At 53.0% G+C, this 19,994-nt stretch overlaps 1 protein-coding gene across 1 annotated transcript; it reads left to right on the forward strand.

Annotated features, from left to right (window-relative positions):
- LOC122385528 (nuclear pore complex protein Nup107-like) lies at positions 1-19,684 on the forward strand. Its single transcript, XM_043373865.1, has 16 exons — positions 1-76; positions 11,238-11,412; positions 11,627-11,704; positions 12,096-12,188; positions 12,546-12,727; positions 12,999-13,178; positions 13,489-13,707; positions 13,997-14,190; positions 14,436-14,586; positions 14,867-14,961; positions 15,202-15,355; positions 16,152-16,274; positions 16,478-16,864; positions 17,262-17,381; positions 17,633-18,064; positions 19,213-19,684. The coding sequence occupies exons 2-16, from the start codon at positions 11,274-11,276 to the stop codon at positions 19,315-19,317; spliced, it is 2,652 nt and encodes an 883-aa protein (XP_043229800.1). The 5' UTR covers positions 1-76; positions 11,238-11,273; the 3' UTR covers positions 19,318-19,684.
- The last annotated feature ends 310 nt before the right edge of the window (positions 19,685-19,994 follow it).

Here is a 19,994-nt window from a genome sequence, read left to right on the forward strand (position 1 = left end):
TGGGTACTCGGGGATCTCCAGTCGATGCCAAACGCCCCCGGTTTCGTTTGAAACTTTGTATTTTTGTAGATTACCTGTGAGTATTTTACATTTTATGAAAGTATGAACCCATCACACATTCTGAAGACCAGTTCCTTGCTTTAAACAAAGGGACCGTGTATATCACACCACGGTGAGATTTACACAATACCGGCCATTTGTGTAAATCACACCCACCCCGGTGTGATATACACAAAATCTACTACGTAGTGTAAATCACACCCGGGTGAGGAATACACAGAGAGGGCAGCTGTGTGTATATCTCACCACGATGTGACGTCATAGCAACGCTGAACGTCCATTGGTCAGAGCAGTGACTCTGCTCGCCCATTGGTCAGATCAGACTCAGCACTACGAATATTCCGGCGGGATTCCGGGCGTCCTCTCTCTCGGAATCAGCTGACCGCCTGGCCTAGTGGTGAAGGTGCTTGCACCATGATGCGAATGTTGCGGGTTCGAGTCCCGTCGGCGCGGGCGCTTTTTCCCGCATTTTCGCTTTTCCTTGGTAGCGGTGGGTTCGCTGCCGACCGACAAGTTTAAAAGCACCAATACAATATGGAAAGCGACGTCTGAATGCTCGTGGCGAAGCGGTGCAGTGCCGAAGGCAATGCCTTAGGAGAGATTACAGGCAATGGTAAGTCAAATATTTTTAGGTTAAGTGGTTGTGTATCTGGCTTCAGGCCGAAGGCCTGAAGCCTGATGCACAACGACTTAACCTAAAAATATTTGACTTACCATTGCTTGCAATCTCTTCATGCGAGTAACTTCTTCCTCATCCACGGGTAGGCAAAAATCAGTAGGTCAGGTTAGGTTAGGTTAGGTTAGGTTAGGTTAGGTTAGGTTAGGTTAGGTTAGGTTAGGTCAGGTCAGGTCAGGTCTAAGGTTTGGTTAAGTGTCTTGTTACCGTGCCTACTGTGTAAATCTCACCCAGGTGCTGCGTGGTTTGACACCCAGGTGTGATTTACCCACTACCGAGCACACAGTGTATATCACACCCTGGTGAGATTTACACATTGGCTAGGCCTACTGTGTAAATCACACCCAGGTGCTGCGTGGTTTGACACCCAGGTGTGATTTACACACTAGGAGCACATTGTGTATATCACACCACGGTGTGATTTACGCATTTGCCGGGCCTACTGTGTAAATCACACCCAGGTGCTGCGTGGTCTGACACCCGGGTGTGATTTACACACTAGGAGCACATTGTGTATATCACACCCCGGTGTGATTTACGCATTGCCGGCCCACTGTGTAAATCACACTCCGCGTGGTGTGATATACACAGGAGTAGTGTATTGTGTAAATCACACCCGGGTGAGGTTTACACTACAGTGCGATGCATTATGTAAATCTCACCGTGGTGTGATATACACGCGTCCTTAAACAAAACAGGTTGAGAAGCTCCTGGTGTCCTGCCATGTCAGTGCTGTGCTTATTAGGGATTCCAGGACAAATCTTCGTATGGCATTTCTTCGTCGCGCAATTCTTCGTCCGCATTTCTTCGTCCGCAAATCTTCGTCGGCGCATTTATTCGTGTCGCATTATTTCGCCTCGCATTTCTTCGTAAGCGCAAATATTCGTAGCGCATTTCTTCGTTTCCGCATTTCTTCGTCGGCGCATTTCTTCGTCACGCATTTTTTCGTCCACGCATTTCTTCGTCTACGCAAATCTTCGTCCGCATTTCTTCGTCCACGCAAATCTTCGTCTGCGTATATCTTCGTCCGCAAATCTTCGTCCCCGCAAATCTTCGTCCGCAAATCTTCGTCCGCATTTTTTCGTCCACGCATTTCTTCGTCTACGCAAATCTTCGTCCGCATTTCTTCGTCCACGCAAATCTTCGTCCCGGCAAATCTTCGTCCGCAAATCTTCGTCCGCAAATCTTCGTCCGCAAATCTTCGTCCGCAAATCTTCGTCCGCATTTTTCGTCCACACATTTCTTCGTCCACGCAAATCTTCGTCCGCAAATCTTTGTCTGCGCATATTTTCGTCCGCAAACCTTTGTCTGCGCTATCTTCGTCTCCGCAAACATTCGTCCACAAATGTGGTTCAGTAAAACCATGAAGAAATATCAGACCATTGCAAGTGAATGACGAATTTAATGCATGGAATGCATGATCGAAACTTTTGAAGTCAGGTAGATGAGGTCAGTCAGGTGAAGCTATTGTATTTGGGAGCCGACAATTGTAACATTCCATATCATTTGTGTCCCGGACATTCTTTTTTCGCGGTCGATGAATGACAATATAATCTCTTTTACCCTCGCCGGCATAGGCGGTGGAACGGGGAGGGCACCGGGGCACCGTTCCCCTCTTTAATTTTGGCCTTTTAACAGTAGCCCTATGGTCGTTACATGGAAAGAATGGGACTAAAAGTCGGCAGTGCCGTGCCCCCCCCCCCCTAATTGAAAGTGTTCCGCCGCTACTGCTCGCCGGACCTATTTGTTTTCTACATACACGCCGGCCCAGGGGGGCGGGTACGACCCCCCCCCCCCCATCGCCGTTTCGCCACTGGTGGAGCTAGCGCGTCGCGGAAAAAACGAGCGTGTGCGCCGTTACGAGACGCAGAGATTAATACCCGATTTTAAGGCCTTCTAGGTCAGGGGTCGGCTTACGCCCCGCGGGCCGGATCCGGCCAGGTGGGTGACGGTTGGATCCGGCCCGCGACCATCTGACGTCCGGCCCGCGGCTGGTATCAGCGACTTACATCGTGTTCCGGCCCGCGGTTCTTTCAGAAATCGACTCCGATATAAAAGTGACTTAAATGTGCTTTGGCACAATAGTTCTTCCTTCGCACACTTCATGAGTTTATAAACACCATTTGCGGGTTGGGTTCATGTGGTGACCCTTGGTGACCTGACCTGCGACCTGACCTGGTATGACCAGTGACCTTTAATAGCAACATATGTACTAGATAACTGACGCCCTATCGCTGATTTTCGACAAAATGCGCTTTACTCGGTGTTATAGCGCTTTCCCTAGAAGACCCGTGAACGGTGAAACATGTTATCTTTGACCTGACCTGTGACGTCATCGGTGACCCCGAGGTCAATGAAATTTAGCTTCCTTGCACAAATTTGACAGGGCTATCGAACGCCGTTTAAATTTTCCGGATCCGTCCAGTAGTTTCGAAGATGCAGGGGGGGGGCAAAAAATGCCCCCCTCCCACCGCCTGGAAGGTTAAACGAGTAGACCACGTGAAGCCGCCAAGTGCACGCAGCCAGCAGTCGTTGATGCTGCGCGCAAAAGCTGCTGACCAAATCTTACCGTTGCAAGTTTTGTCTTTAAGTAGAATTAGACAAAAACACCCGCAAATGGTGTTTATAAACTCATGAAGTGTGCGAAGGAAGAACTAGGTATTGTGCCAAAGGTCATTTCAGTCACTTTTATATCGGAGTTGATTTCTGAAAGAACCGCGGGCCGGAACACGATGTAAGTCGCTGATACCAGCCGCGGGCCGGACGTCAGATGGTCGCGGGCCGCATCCAACCGTCACCCACCTGGCCGGATCCGGCCCGCGGGCGGTATGTCGACCCCTGACCTAGAAGGCCTTAAAATCGGGTATTAATCTCTGCTTCTCGTAACGGCGCACACGCTCGTTTTTTTCCGCGACGCGCTAGCTCCATCAGTGGCGAAACGGCGATGGGAGGGGGGGGGGGCGGGTCGTACCCGCCCCCCTCGGCCGGCGTGTACCTATGTAGAAAACAAATAGGTCCGGCGAGCAGTAGCGGCGGAACACCTTCAATTAAGGGGGGGGGGGGCACGGCACTGCCGACTTTTGGTCCCATTCTTTCCATGCAACGCCCATAGGGCTACTGTTAAAAGGCCAAAATTAAAGAGGGGAACGGTGCCCCGGTGCCCTCCCCGTTCCGCCGCCTATGCCGGCGAGGGCACAAGAGATTATATTGTCATTCAACGACCGCGAAAAAAAGAATGTCCCGGACACAAATGATATGGAATGTTACAATTGTCGGCTCCCAAATACAATAGCTTCACCTGACTGAGTGATCTCATCTGCCATGACTTCAAAAGTTTCGATCATCCATTCCATGCATTAAATTCGTCATTCACTTAAGATGGTCTGATAAGATGGTCTGAGACAAAGATTTGCGGACGAAGATTTGCGGACGAAGATTTGCGTGGACGAAGAAATGCGGACGAAGATTTGCGAACGAAGATTTGCGGACGAAGATTTGCGGACGAAGATATTGGCGGACGAAGATTTGCCGGGACGAAGATTTGCGTGGACGAAGAAATGCGGACGAAGATTTGCGTAGACGAAGAAATGCGTTGACGAAAAAATGCGGACGAAGATTTGCGGACGAAGATTTGCGGGGACGAAGATTTGCGGACGAAGATATGCGCAGACGAAGATTTGCGTGGACGAAGAAATGCGGACGAAGATTTGCGTAGACGAAGAAATGCGTGGACGAAAAAATGCTTGACGAAGAAATGCGCGTACGAAGAAATGCGGATACGAAAAAATGCGCTGCGAATATTTGCGCTTACGAAGAAATGCGAGACGAAGTTATGCGACACGAATAAATGCGCCGACGAAGATTTGCGGACGAAGAAATGCGGACGAGGAATTGCGCGACGAAGAATTGCCATACGAAGATTTGTCCGGTTACGCTTATTAGGTGCTTATTTGAGCACAATTTTTGAAAAAAACATGACTCATGGGTGAATTGATGACGTTGAAGCTTAAGCTACATTAGCAAGAAATTATGTCAATTGTTTTTGTTTTTCAATTGTCCCTGTACTACTGATGAAGGCGCGGGCCGCGGTGACATGATCGCATTACCTCAGATGCTTCATGCCAGACTGGGAATAATACACGTTATGCTGAATATGTCTGGCGTAGTGGCAGGATTGCGCCAAAAATTTTGGCACACGTCCGGCATAAAGGCTGAGCTACACTATGCGTGACCGTCCAGGAAATTACGTGCGTGATCTGCAGATCCGTGATTGCGAGACTCCCTTGACATCGGTTTCTGCGTTTTTCCAGAATTTCCGTGAATTATTGTATGCTGACGTAATAATAACAACTAATAAATGTTTTTGCAACAAACGCTTAAGTTTGCTATCTTCTATACTATTTCATTAATAATAAGTTTATTTGGTAAATAAAACATCAAAAGCACATGAAAATTAAAGAAACAATTATTAATTACGTCACTCAGATTCATACGGTGAGCCACCAAGTGCGCCAACAACTGTCTCACTCATATCACGCAAGCACGCAGATTCTGCAAAAAGTTTGTAGCTCTGAACTTTATATCGGTATGGAACATCCTGACCGTCCTGACTATCCGGCATTTCCAGTACTGAACGTCCGGGATTTCCTTGACTGAATCTGCGTGACCCCAGTGTAGCCGACCCTGTGTATTTCCTATCAGCTGAACTTGACCTGCGTACCGATTTTCTGCTAAACCCACAAACTCGGGGCCTTGGTAACAACTGGATTTCCATTACGTCATGGGTGATGATGTCACACCACGGGTGACGTTTCACTGCTGCTGCTGCTGTCCACGGAGGGCAGCGTTTGTGAGTGGAAAACAGTAGCAAAATTGTAAATGAAGGCAGTATTGGCGCTTATGCTACATATGAAATTTATAACAACATATTATGTTTATTTTTGTTACTTTTCATAAACCCTCCAGTTTCCAGGGTCTGCATGCAAAAGTTCTGTTATTTTAGAGTCAAGCTATTGTACTAAGGGATTTATTTTGGCAATTTAGTCATGTGTTAGGTTATAAGGCTGCAGAAACTTTTAGTTGAGGTTGGTATCCACTATCCAGTTGCAGCTATAATTGTGTCATATTTTGTATCATTTTCTGAACATGTAAACACCTACCTTACCTTACCTTACCTTACCTTACCTTAGTTGGTCATCGGGTTATAAGGCCACTCGGCCTATGGGTCCCGCTCGTATCGAGTGAAAGGCATAATCGGAGAGGCTATGGTCGAATACCTATAACCTATGTGAAACGTACCTATGGCTACCTATATGAATTCAAATATTGTGATTGTAGAAAAGCAGTTACCCTCACATTGCAGCGGGGATTAGAACAATTAACCACACTTGTTATACAAAAAGCCTGTTTGCCATCAATTTTGGGAATTCAAATTGGGTATTGGTAAGGTAGACGTAGCACAAGCTGCCCTATGCACGAGAATGGGTTTTTCTAACCAAACCTTACCTAACCTGACCTACAACCTACAGCCTTAAACCTAAAATTTACAACCTACGACCTAGTCCTACGGTATGGCATATCACGACAGCTTGTGCTACGTCTGCTACCATGACCCAACTTTGTTCCAATTCATACCAACTTGGGATGACAGTCACTGCAGATGTGTGCTGACCATGCAGGTCTTTGTTACAATTGCAATTCTATTGCGTTACAGGTTCGGCGTTCTACAGCTGCGACCCGCCATGGCTGGGCCACCGCGGCGGCATCACCTTCAGGGTGGACCTGCCCGTGGCCACCCGCCGGTCGGACCCGCCTGCAGTCCGCAGGGAAGCTGCCCTGCGAGCCATTGCAGAGCTCCCGCACCCGGACGTCACTATCTGGTCGGACGGCTCGGCTCGCGGCGGGACGGAACAGGGCGGCGCAGGCGCGCTGATCCAGTTCCACCACCTCAACAGAGAAGAGACCGTGCGCGCTCCTGCAGGGGCGGTCTGCTCCAGCCTAAGAGCAGAACTGACCGCCATGCGCGAGGCGTTCGCGGCTGTGGCCGGCCTGGAGGACGGGGAGTTGGCATCGACCAAGTCGGTCCGCCTCCTCACCGACTCAAGGTCTGGGCTCCAACTACTCGGCCGCGGCCCAGCTAACCAGACCATGGCCCTTGCCGCCGAGGTCTGGAGGCTGCTGAGCACCCTCGCCGAGAACGGCACCGAGACGGTGCTCCAGTGGGTGCCAGGCCATGCCGGGCTGGACGGCAACGAAACCGCCGACCGCCTGGCTGGCGAGGCCACGGCGGGCGACCAAGACAGCGCACCGATCGACCTGTCGAGTGCGCGGGCCGCCGTCACGCGCCATGTCCGGGAGCTGTCGCGACAGAGGGCAACCGCTGCCCACCCGCACCCGGACCCCACGCCTGGCCACGACTCCCTGGCGCGCTGGGGGTCGGTCACGGTGACGCTGTCCCAGCTGAGGACCGGCACATCACCGCTGACCCGTGACACGCTCCACAAGATTGGCCTGGCAGCCGACGACGAATGCCCCGCGTACGGGGAGCCCGACAGCGCGGCGCACCTACTGACCGATTGTCCGGCCTATGAGGCGGCCCGCCGCCGCCGCTGGGGTGTCGACCCTCGCCTGGTCGACGTCCTCGGCGGCCCGGCGACGAAGGTCGTCACCTTCATCGAGGATGTTGGGCGGACCGAGCTGCCGCTCGACCCGCCGCCCCCCTGAGCGGGTTGGCGGTGGGATGCAGAAGAAGAAGAAGAAGCAACTGCCAGCGCGCCACGGCGGCGAAGCCGAGTTCCGCTGCTGGACCGCCCGCGCAATGGCCAGCACAGACAAGAGACAACCGAATCACAACACCTACAATTACGTTATTGTTATGGTATTGTTACAATTAACCCTGCTCTTTCGAGCGTGGATGCACGCTGAAATTGTCGCATAATTCCATGCAGCTTCCACCCTTCTGCAATACAAAGCTTGAATACAAAGTAGTCTTGCAATAGGTTTAGAACTTATGTGCAGATTGTCGATGCTGGTTGACTTGATGATTGGAATTGTGTTTATCTGTTTCATCTGTTTTGACTTAAATATATGGCCATGGACTATGGCCTACCTTGGGAAGTGTCTCTGATTTCAACAAAACATTTTTCATCAGGGTACGCTGCAGGGTACATAGTACATACGTAGTGAAAATTTTTAGCATGTATGGGTGCGCATGTGGAGATGTAGACTGCGAATGAGACGGACTACGACGGTTTTTGAACCAATTAAATCTGATTGACAACATAATGTAGGACTAAAAACTGACTGTCAGAAGAATATTCACAGAATATTCACTTCACCCGGTACAACGAAAAGGGAAAGTCAGGGAACAGAGGCAGGGTACATCTCGAAGATCAAATTGCAGGTGCCGATTGGTTATGGATCATCGCAGCTCAAGGTACTGCCTTGTGCTGCTTTATTGGTTACTGAAATTGCTTCCACCTTGTATTGAAAGAAGTCATCATGGAAGATTTTAAAAAGGTTCTTGAAAAATGTTAAATACTTTGAATTTATATTTCTGCAGAATCATACACCCGTATCATTCTTTACATGTCAATATTTGTATATTATTAAGCATATTTTCTTATATATAAGAAAATAGTGGCCTCAAGTTTCTAGGAAATATCTGATTTTGCTCTCTGGGCCACTGCAGATCCCTAAAAAGTTAGGAGCCGTCTTCATTATTTAATGTATAAAACCAAATAAATTATCACTGCTCAAAAGTGGAAGAAATGACAAATGAAAAAAAGTTTTCCTACAGCGTTGCAATCCAGATTTTAAGATAGTGATGGGCGCACTAGAAAGCAAGTAAAAGGTATTGTAAAAGTACTCCACAAGGTAAAAGTAAGGAACAGGAATATCCTTATACTGTTTCAGAATTTGGTAACAAACATTTTTTATGTGTTTTAAATACCCAAACGAATCGATTCCAGAATCAGTCTAGATGATATTATATGGTTTTTGTATGGTGTTGGTGGTACTTGAATGACCAAAGTCAGTACATGTCCATCACCTTTCGATATTTCCGTGGTGCTCGCTCCCATTTCATAGCTGCTCACGGTGTTTTCTGCTGACGTCATATGGTGCTGCTCCACTAGCGCCACCATACGGCGTCAGCTGGCGAATTATCCAGTTAATACCAGAGCCCCAAACTCGCAGATCACGGACGTAGGATCCCGCATAGTGTAGCTAGACCTTAACTTCGCATGTGCCAAATTCAGTGCATGGTGGCAGGTGGCAGCTGAATTTTACGCGCAGGGCGACGGCAGATTTTTTTTTGTGAAAATCATGTCGCCGAACTTGGTCGGCACGCTGGTCAATTTAGCAGCAGATTCCCCCTGCATGCGGCTCTGGACTTCTGGAGAAGTTTCGGGACGATACGTACCCGCCCCGGCCATCGCGTGCTCGAACTGACGAGCCACCCCGAGTTTACTTGGTGTAGGAGCGGCTGCCCAGGTGAGGCCTCAAGCCTCGGCGTGGAGACAGGTATGGAAGACCTTTTTGAACATCGCCGAGCGTCGTTTAGTAGTACTGCAGTGGGTTCATGGCTCCTGCCCACTGCGGTATCGAGGAGAATGAGAGCGCGGCCGCCCTGCCCTCAAACTCTGACCAGGGCGGTACATTGTGCGGTCTCGCATCAATGGCGCGACAACTGGTCCGAGTCCCTATTCAAGCCGCTCCTGGGGAGCACGCCGCTGCTCCCTATCCACGGAGAGGACCGAGAGGACGTCGTTTCGACTTGTGCATCACAGATGAGGGCGGGCCGCTGGGGCCGCCCGCTCCAGTACGTGCACCGAATCGGCTGTCTCCACTCCGCGGCGTGCCAGCTGTTGCCAGACAAGCGGTGCCCCGCGGCGCTCTGCGCCGTGTGCCGAGAGGAGGTTGATGTGCCGGAGCACGTGCTGCTCCGCTGCCCGGCCTTTGCTGGCTCCCGCTAGCTTCGAAAACACCGCTCCGTCGTTTTTTTTTTGTCCCGGAACTTCCGGCTCCGGCCTTGTTTCACGCTACAGTGCGCTAAGCGTATTGAGGTACCTACTGGGTTTGTAGAAAAAAAACTTATTCAGACGCTCAAACATTGGAGGGCGTCCAAGGCGCCGGAGCGCTCTGTCTGGTTGATACAGCCTTGATCGGTAGATGCGCACAGGTGCTTTCTTTAAAAGTGGCTTAATTTTGGCACAAATAGGCGCCCAGTTTTCGGCACAAATCATGAGAAATTTCGGCGCAAAATTGCTTGCGCCGAATTTCGGCGCAAGAGGGTCTCAAGGGCGTCCGGCGTAGTGTATGGATGCTTTCCAGTCTGGGCTTCATGGAGAGAATTGACCTGGACTCATGAATGAATCCATGTCAATTGCGCATGAATTCTTCGACCGCCCAACCGACCGGGAAACCATAGGTCACTTGGCTGTGGTACAGGGACCCGCAGTTGCTACTGTACAGCGACCCTGAGTAAATTGTCCCAGCACCCTCACAGGGAACAACGATAAGCTGTCAGAGGGTACTCACAGGAAACTCAGCTGCTCTTGTACAGGGACCAGCAGTCAATATCAATGTTATCGGTTGTTACTGGACAGGACAGACGGTTAGACTTGGGGTTCGTGTACAGTAGCAACTGCGGGTCCCCGTACCTGGTGAAGCCGCATGCGGTCTCCAGAGTCCTTCGCAACACCTTCTCCGTAAAGGTAAAGGGCTACAAACGACTGTAGGAGCCTGCCATCAGAAGTTGTTGACAGTTGACACCACTACATTCAACCAATTCAGGAATCGCCTAGATACCAACAGTGGGCGGACGTCGTACACACGATACCGTACACAGAACAGAGCTCTGTTCGGTCGCTGTTTTTTATCAGCATGCTGTGGGTTTTCCCCATAAAAGGAAATCATTGCTGGCGCTGGCGCTTCTTGGCCTCTCATTGGTCAAATTAATTGACCACGTGATTGCGACCAATGAGAAGCCAAGAAATAGCAGCATGCTTGCAGCCTGCTGATAAGTGATAAAAACTGTGACCGAACAGCGCCCAGTACGTTTAATATTTGTGACTACATCTGTTATTGGGTGCCCACTCCTGATGATGTTTTTTTTCGATAAACTATAAACAGTGAACAATAAAACTCACGCTAAGCAGCTCGACTGGAACAGACATAAAGGCCAAGTGGCCGATCGAAATTACGTACTTCTAAGTTTAAGTTTAAGTTTTAAGTTTAAATTTCATCTCCAAAGAAATGCATAGCTCGAGCGTTGAGAACAAAATGGTTTGAAACTTACAAGTCACAGTGGAATTCAATTAATTTCAAAAAGATAGTTAAAAAGTATACATGGCAACAATTTTTAGGGTCAATATATCCTTAGATCATAGTTATAATTATAAGCTAAGAGATAAAAATGATGGCCTGTCATGATACTTGCAAACTGTCAAAGCAAAAAAAAAAAAAACTACATATTGATTATTTCATTTCTTATTTTCAGTTCCTCCTGTGACGTGGCTTCCATTCCCGGACAGTCATGGACACCCCTCAGCCTCGGCGGCAGCAGAGCCGTCACTCGGACATCTTTGAGCGTTCGCTGCAGCGGCTGGACGATGCCCTGCAGAGTCCGTCCGGTTCCCTGCAGGGCCGGCCCCGGCAGCCGGACCGACGCTCCGGTGAGTGACCGGCCTCCCCTGCACGCACCGCATGGCTCACTGTGGGTACCGTCAGTCCGTTGTGTGATGGGGCAGCCGGTTTGTCCTCTGACACTCCGCCAGTCTGTTGTCTGATAAATTGTGTTGTGCTTGACAGGGCTGTTCCTGTTGCAGTGCTGTCGCAGTTTGTTATCCGAAGAGTGTGTTGTGTCTGACGAATCCACGGCCGTTTCAGTGTTGTCCCGGCGCAGCGGGCGGCTGGATGACCTCACCATGGACCTCACCAACTACACCATGGTCGGCGGCAGACGCAGTGAGTGACCAGTCAGCGCAGCCGCCCGGCGCCCGGCGCGTCTATCGCCGTTCTACCATTCACAGCGATCGTCATTTGAACTCTGTTGCGCTACCTGCGGACGGGCAGCCCGATTAGGCTTCACCGCAGGCGTTATTTGCTTGGCATATTTATGCAGCATTTGAGAGAAAAAAATAAAAAAAGCATTTTCGTTAGATGTTTGCATGTATTTTGTCCAAAATTCCTGGGAAATCCAACATTCACTTAATGGTTGTATGCTAGTTAGCTCCGCATCACGCTATTCAAACAATCGGAGTTTTGCGACCAATGTGCTGGGTCCACTGTTGTCGCTGGTGGTGTTAGCCCTCTGACACAATGTCGCCGGCCCTGCCCACCCGTTCCCCTCCCCCAGGTATTTTACCCGGTGAGATGACCGCTCTGGAGGAGTCCATATTGGAGGAGCCCGAGCTCACCATGCTCACAGAGGAGGATCCGGGCGATAAAGGTGCGTCCGACAGCCGAGCCGTCCAGCCGGCGCCTGAGAGGAACCTCCTGCAGTGACAGGCGCTGCGATGCGGAATTATGTGTGTCAGGAGCACGGCGTGTCACAGAGACTCTGTAGCTGGTGCACGTTCCTGGGGAGACTGTCTTAGCGCGTGTGTGCGTGTGTGTGAACGGAAGTGAACGGAGCTCAGCGCGGCCCACCTGATCTTGGACCGATGACTGCCCGTGTGCTCTGTACTTCCTGCTGACGCACTACACGGTGTCGGCGGCGATTCTGACTCATCCAGGCAGAGACTAGCCGCGTCTGGCGGCAGATCGCCGGTGTCCGCTGACCGTCGTGCGCCCACCCCGTCCCCAGCGGTGTCTGGCCTCTCGGAGGAGTTTCTGTCGGCGTACCGCCAGCGTCCGTCCGAGAACCAGCTGCTGGACCTGCTGGCCGACTACCAGCAGCTGACCGAACAGCAGGTCGAGCGGCTGGCGCAGCTGGTCAGGAGGGTGCCCGCGCAGCGGGGCGCCACCCATCTCACAGCCACACGACAGGTGGGTGAGAAATACCTGGGGCGCAAAATGGCCCGGTAGCCGGCGCTCGTTAAGGCCCCAATAAACAAATAATGAGAAATGCTTCTCACCTCACCGCAGCGCAAGTGAGGTGAGAGACCCACCTGCTCACCGCCATCAGACAGCAGCTGGTGAGAACCATACCATCAATTAAAATCCGATTAGATATTCATCAGTTCGGCTACACCGACTCTTTTTTTCCCGCCGCTCCCGTCTGAGCAGCTGCACTGACCGCTTCCCTCTCCGCTGCCAGCTGCACAGCCAGCTGTCAAAGGAGCGGAACACCTGGCGGCTGCTGGTGTCGCTGTACCGCGACCGGCTGCTGGTCACCTCGGAGGAGCCCGGCGCCCTGCTGCTGGAGGGCGTCGGCCGGCCGCGCTCCGACCAGAGGCTGGCCGAGGACCTGTTCAAGTGCCAGACCGACGTCCGCCAGGTGCGTACTGTGACAAAGGGCGGTGAAAAGATGAACGAGGGATATTGAAAACGGGAGTCTGGCCCTGGGGGAGGGGGGACAGATCTCTACTGGGTGTCTGGGACAGTGCCGTAAGGGTTGGTGCGGGAAGTTTTTCACTGTCACCAGTGGTCTGGTCCCAGTGAGGCAGCTACTGCCGACTTAGCCAGTGTGTCTACGCCGAACTCACTGACGTACACCGTACCGTAACCACTGACGTACCGTGACACGTCCGTCTCCGCTAACTGACCTGTGTTCAGTCTCCGTCCACTGACCGGTCCCTGATGGACAGGCCCAGCTGGTGGTGGACTGGCTGGAACACTGCGCCGCAGACGACATCGTCAGCGGGTACATGGACAAGGTGGAGTTCTTCGGCAACACGGCCGTGGCCTGGGAGAACACGCTGCACGCGCTGCAGGCGGCCGACGGGCGGACGGCGCTCGGCCAGAGCCGCAGCATGGACCCGGACGGACCGGTGCGCGACAGGCAGCCGCTGCACGACCTCGACCAGGTAACCACTAACCACCGTGATCCCTGGTTGACACCGGTCTGGTGTTTTTAAAGCATTATGGCTCCCGATAGGTCCCAAGCAGGTTTTTCAGTCTTTTCTGACCAGTGCCTCAGTCCCTGTAAAGTCAGGACCAGCAGTTGGTTAAGTTGTCCCAAACTCCATCTTTCTGTGTGTAATTGTTCCGGGTGACCTTTCTCTGGGTGTTTAACTGCTCGGAGTATCTGTGCGACTGCAGTGTCTGTTGCTTGGTCTCTTTTGCTGACGCTCCGCCTCCTCCGCCGCTCTGCAGGACGACGAGCGGCGCCTGCTGCGCTACATGTTCGTGCTGCTGCGCTCCGGGCAGATGTCCAAGGCGCAGGAGCTGTGTCTGCGCGTGGGTCAGCCGTGGCGCGCCGCCACTCTCGAAGGTTGGAAGCTGGCGCACGACCCCAACTACGAGGAACCGGCCAGTGAGCCGCGGCCCGTCCAGGGGAACCCGCTCAGGTGAGAGTGGAGGCGCCGCTGGACGCCGGGCACTACCGCATGCTTCTGTGGACTGTGGACACTGAAAAAAAAAACACCACCGGACACATAAGGACTTTGAACGCTGTTGCACATTGGGGGACAACAGACACTATCGGACACTAAAGAACATAGCGCTGAAGGATAGCGGACATTCGGGAATATCGGCCACCACCGGACACTCTGAAGGTATCATGATCTGACTCCCGCTCCCCGGCTCCGTTCAGGGACCTGTGGAAGCTGACTGCGTGGCAGCTGTCGGAGGACGTCTCCTACGACGAGCACGAGCGGGCCGTATACGGCGCGCTCTGCGGCAACCTGGACGCCCTGCTGCCCGTCTGCAGCACCTGGGAGGACCGCGTCTGGGCCTTCTTCAAGGTCAGTGTCTCAGAGACCGCGTCTGGGCCCTCTTCGAGACACGCCCATCCCAGCCTCCTCCTGGCCGCAGCCGGGACGGGGCGAGTTGTCGAGCAGAGTTTGTAATATCTGTCTAACTGGTATTTGTGTTGACAGGACGTTTTGGTGACAGTCCTCTGGTTGGTATTTATTGACAGGCGTTTGTCATTTCTGTCTGATGTTTTCTGACAACTGTTTGTTACACCTCTTTCTGGTGTTTGTTGACTGGTGTTTGTAATCACTGACTGGTGTTTGTTTATAGGTGTTTGTCGACTCGCGCGTGGAGGCCGATGTGCGGGAGAACAGTCAGTCGCTGAGGCAGCTCCGGCCGCTGCCCCAGCACTACACTGAGAAGAGGTCAGCCATATGGTGGGCCCACACAGAACTCATAGACCGCCAGCCCGATGGCAGTCTCCCCGCAATAGACGGGCTGGTCACAGTGCAATTATCCACTGGGAACTGCGCTGCAACAGCAGTTCATTGCAGGGCATTGTATCTTGCATTTTGTGTGTCGGTGTTCAGTCGTCAGGCGCTTTGTCAAGAACTCTCATGCTGTTTGAGATACCACTCTGCAGTGACTGCCTGTGTGCCTTTCAGCCGTTCGCCGGACGCCATTTTCTCGGAGGTGGACGCTCTGGAGAACTCCTCGGGCCGAACTGACGAGGCCGTGCGGCTCTATAACGCCATCCAGCAGTGCGCCATTCTCGGCGACGAGGCCACCATGTGCGCCAAAATGGCCGCCTTCTGCAAGGTTAGTTAGGGCGAGCTATCACTCCGTAATGGAAGGGAACTTATAGTTATCGAGATCGAGAGGGTGAACTTATAGTTATCGAGATCGAGAGATAGTTATCGCGATGTTGGCCTTTTCGGAACTGAAAGCTTTTGAATACAACGCGTCATCATAAATCAGATAATCGATTTACTGTGGTTCATTTAGCTGTTAAGCGTTAGAATGTCCGTGTTTAGAGAATGTTTCGAATTTTCGGTTTTATGCCGAAAGTTTTACGATCTTATCGCTTTTCTTCCTCCATGACTGACCGCCCTGTCGTGGTCTGTTCAGGAGGACCAGGGTAACGACTAGCTGCTAACTAGCTGCTGCCGCCCCCCCCCCCCCCCCCCCACACACACACACTCACACACTGCACGTCCTGGGCCGTATTCACGTCGATCATTTTCTTAAGAATTTTCTTAAGTTTGACCTACTTAAGTATATTTTTTATGCACGTGAACTCCGTCGATAAAAACTTATGAAGTGTCTACGTGAATACCAAATTATACTTACGAAAGAAAATCGACTTACGAAGTCGACGTGAATACGGCTCCTGGTCTGTTTAAGAGACCAAGGCAACGACCAGCTGCTGCGCTCCCCTTCCCCCTCCACTGACCGCCCCCGTGGTCTGTTCAGGAGGACGGGGGTAACGAACAGCTGCTGCGCTCCCCTTCCCCCTCCACTGACCGCCCCCTTGCCCCGCTCAGGAGGACGGGGGTAACGACCAGCTGCTGCGCTCCCCTTCCCCCTCCACTGACCGCCCCCGTGGTCTGTTCAGGAGGACGGGGGTAACGACCAGCTGCTGCGCTCGCTGGCGCACATCGTGCTGCTGGTGCGCCAGTACGGGTCCACAGAGGTCGACCACGAACACTGCGTCACCGTACTAGAGGCCTACGTCAAGGTGAGTAATGGGCTGCGATAGTGGAAAGTGGGGAAACGGGGCCCTCATACGGGCCGAGTTTCGAAATGCTTCCCGTTTCTCTATGCCAACTAGATTGTAATCCCTTGTCGTTCTCTGACCGGTTTCATATCTTGCGCTCTGGACCTTTTACGAATTTCCCCTGCCAGCCTGTTTCTGACCGCCTATCCCGCCGTGCGCCGCAGCGCCTGGTGTCGCGGCAGGAGGCGCCGCTGGCCGTCTGGTACACGGCGCTGCTGCCGCCGCCGCTGCAGACAGAGTGGTGCGCCGCGCTCATGGAGTCGGCCAGGGCGCCGGCCGACCGGCTGCGCACCCTGCGGCTGGCCGAGGAGGCCGGCCTGGACGCGCCGGCCGCCGCGCTGGCCGTGGTGCGCGCCGCGCGCCTGCCCGCCCAGCCGGCCGCCGAGCTGTCGGCCGAGACCAGCGAGGACGACCGCCGCGCCGCCGGTGCCATCCAGTGGCTGCTGTTCGAGCCGGCCCAGCGGCTGGACGCCCTGCGCGAGGGCAACGCCATCTGTCGGCGGCTGCTGCTGGCCAGGAAACTGCCCGCCGCCAGGGAACTGATGCAGCTGGTGAGAGCAGGGGCATGCAACTCACCTAACTGGTGAGAACAGCTGCTAGCTGGTGCAGCCGGGCGATGAGACCTCAGGGACTCGTCGAAAGGCTCCGACTGGATCTGTGTCAAATCCCGCTTAGGATATCTGTAGAACAATTGAATACACTTTCAAACTAATTTTCCGTTTCCTGTTTTAGCTCAATGTGATATATCGAAAGCGGGATTTCTGTGTTAAGCCGCCACTGTTTACGTCCTCTGCGGCTGATGCCTTTGTTCTTTGAATGCTCCTACGGCTGGCTGACCTCTGTAATTGCCTCTCCGCCGCCGCGCAGATCCCGGACGACAGTATCGCCGTGCTGCTGGCCGCGTGCTGGGTGGCTGTCTTTGGGTCTGACCCCTGTTGTCTCTCACAGATCCCGGACGACAGTATCGCCGTGCTGCTGGCCCGCTGGAAGGAGACGACTGGAGAGACTGAGCTGCCGCCAGATCAGGACAATGTCGTCAAGGAGCACCTCTGCGTCAAGGCGTTCATGGTAGGGGTGCCAGCGGTGACCACTAGTTTGTGGGCGGGGACGAGAGGTAGCTTTGGCTGTTGGACTGATTGCTGTTCGAGCTATATCAAAATTGACCTCTCGATTCTCACCTAATTCTTTGTTTGCGATGAACTTTCGCTTTGCTATGCGATACCTACCCATTATCAACTCTAATGATTAAAAGTGACGTGCGGCCTCTGATGTGTGTTTGCGGTGGATGCGGCTGTACTGAGACGTCCCTCCGTTCGCAGCTGGGCCAGGACTCGTACCAGGACTGGTCGGACCAGTTCTACAGCCAGCGGCCGCGCCGGCCCGAGCTGCGGCCGGCCGCCTCCTTCGCCGAGACGGTGGCGCACGAGCAGCGGCTCAAACAGTACGAGACGGCGCTGGAGCGGTGGCGCGCGGCGCACGCGGCCGCCACGGCCGCCACCGCCGAGCGGCTCTACAACGTGCTGCTGTTCCCGGACGGCGGCTGGATGGCCGACCGCGCCGCGCCGCCGCCGGCCGCCGCGCCGGAGGGTGCCGGCGAGCCGCAGCGGCAGCGCGAGCTGGCCCAGCTGCGGCGCCTGTACGTGCCGCAGACGGTGTGTGTTCTGCACACGGTGCTGACGGAGAGCGGCAGGCTGCGGGAGGCGGCCCGGCTGGCCGACCTGGTGGCCGGAGACGAGTACCAGCTCTACAAGGTCAGTCAGTGGTGGGGGGTGACAGAGCACGGCCGGGGTTAGCCGGGGTGGGTGATTTACCGCGTACTTTGCCGTCCGAATCCGGCCCGTGCCGACCTATTCAATCTTTGAATCTAAAGAAGGATTGACATTTTTCATGAGTTAATGATTTTCCAAGAACACTTATTTAACACGCGCAGTGGAAGGGGGGGGGGCGGATTTCGCACACCCCTCTTGTTTTTTTGCCAATAACTCACGCCGCAAACATAATATTAATGTGAAATTTTGGCTACCTGTCCAGAATTGAATTGCGGATTTTCTCGTGCAAGAAATAAGAAAATCGGTTCACAACTTTTCTAGTAATAGCGGTGTAAAGTCAAACATCCTGCCGCTGCGGCGGCGCGGCGGCCGGCGCTAGCCGTTACGCGCCGCCTGAATTGTAGACTGTGCCGGGGCGGGACGGTTCCGTCTTTACATCGCGCTCCTTACCGCTGATTATATTCGATTCGCGTCAAATTTGGTGAGAAGACAAATGTGCAGGCAATCTTATGGTTAAAGAATTTTGAAAATCGGCCGGTAACAACTTGAGTTATGAGTGTGTAAACACAAAATTGTGATTGCCGCGTTTCCCGCGTCGGCCGATCCCGCTTCAGCCGGCGACATCTTACGCTTAGCAGGCTTCTAACTGCCACATTTATTGCTGGATTAACTAGAAATTCACCATACATACTCACAAAAGTATGTTCTTTCGTATAGTGAAAGCAAAAGAAAATCGGCCGGTAACTTTTTGAGTTATCGGCGTGTAAACGCAAAAAAGTGGCTCATATGGCAGATTTGACCACATTTGACCTCATTTGACCTTGAAGATATTAACCTAGGGTCATGAAATTCACACACAACATAGTTCCCCAGGGCCCCCACCTACCCTCCAAATTTCGTCTTTCTGGCTCCAGTGGGAGCTGAGATCTTGGGGGGGGGGGCGCCATCCGCACCCCCCCCCCCCTTCCACTGGGCGTAGTACTCGCAACCCTTCCACTGCGCGTGTTAACGCACAAAACTTCATGAATGCTTATAAAATTAGCATCGGAATGATTATCTATCTGTTCTTTCAAGTACCAAGTGCTAGTGAAACAGTCGCCGATGTGATCGTGTGGTCTGCTGTTTCCCAGGAGTTCAGCCAGCCGGAGCTGCAGAACCTGCTGGGGAAACTGCGGGAGACCTCGCTGAGACTGCTCGACCAGAACCTGGACGCCCTCGGCTACCCGTTCCAGTGATCCGAGACGGCGCATGGTGTCACAGAGTCGTCCAGTTCCATCTGAACCAACAGATCGCCAAGTGGACTTACTTTAGCTCACCACAGCTCACAGCTGAGCTGACCGCAGTTCATTGGAGCTACCTGGACTTATCACAGCTCAGTGTCAGAGCTCACAGCTGAGCTCACCACAGCTCACTGGAGCTGCCGAACTCGCCCAGCCTCCCGTTCCATTGAGTGAGAGAATTAGTCCAGCTGGCAGGGCCCTCCGTGCGGGCCGTACGATGTAGAGCGACGTTTTGAGAGGGTTGGGGAGGCTGTCTCCCGCCCATCTCGTATGCATGTGCCGATCATTGGATTCGTGTTGTTGGAATACACTGCCTTTTGGATCTCGTCTCTACTACCAGTGCTGGGAAAATAAACTATGGTGTCCTGCGGCACAGCATGGATCAGGCGCTGGTCGCCAGACATCTAGCGGCCGTTAAATAAACTATGGTGTCCTGCGGCACAGCATGGATCAGGCGCTCGTAGAATGAGCTATAGGGTATTGCGGCACAGCATGGATCAGGCACAACTGCCAGTGACATCTAGCGGTTGTAGGATAAACCATGGTGTTTTGCGGCACAGCATGGATCAGGCGCAACTGCCAATGATATCTAGCGACTTGCTAGCGACTGTAGGATAAACTGTGGTGTCCTG

The sequence above is a fragment of the Amphibalanus amphitrite genome, unplaced genomic scaffold (genome assembly GCF_019059575.1).
Source record: "Amphibalanus amphitrite isolate SeventyFive unplaced genomic scaffold, NRLGWU_Aamphi_draft 000221F_arrow, whole genome shotgun sequence".
Taxonomy (NCBI): domain Eukaryota; kingdom Metazoa; phylum Arthropoda; class Thecostraca; order Balanomorpha; family Balanidae; genus Amphibalanus; species Amphibalanus amphitrite.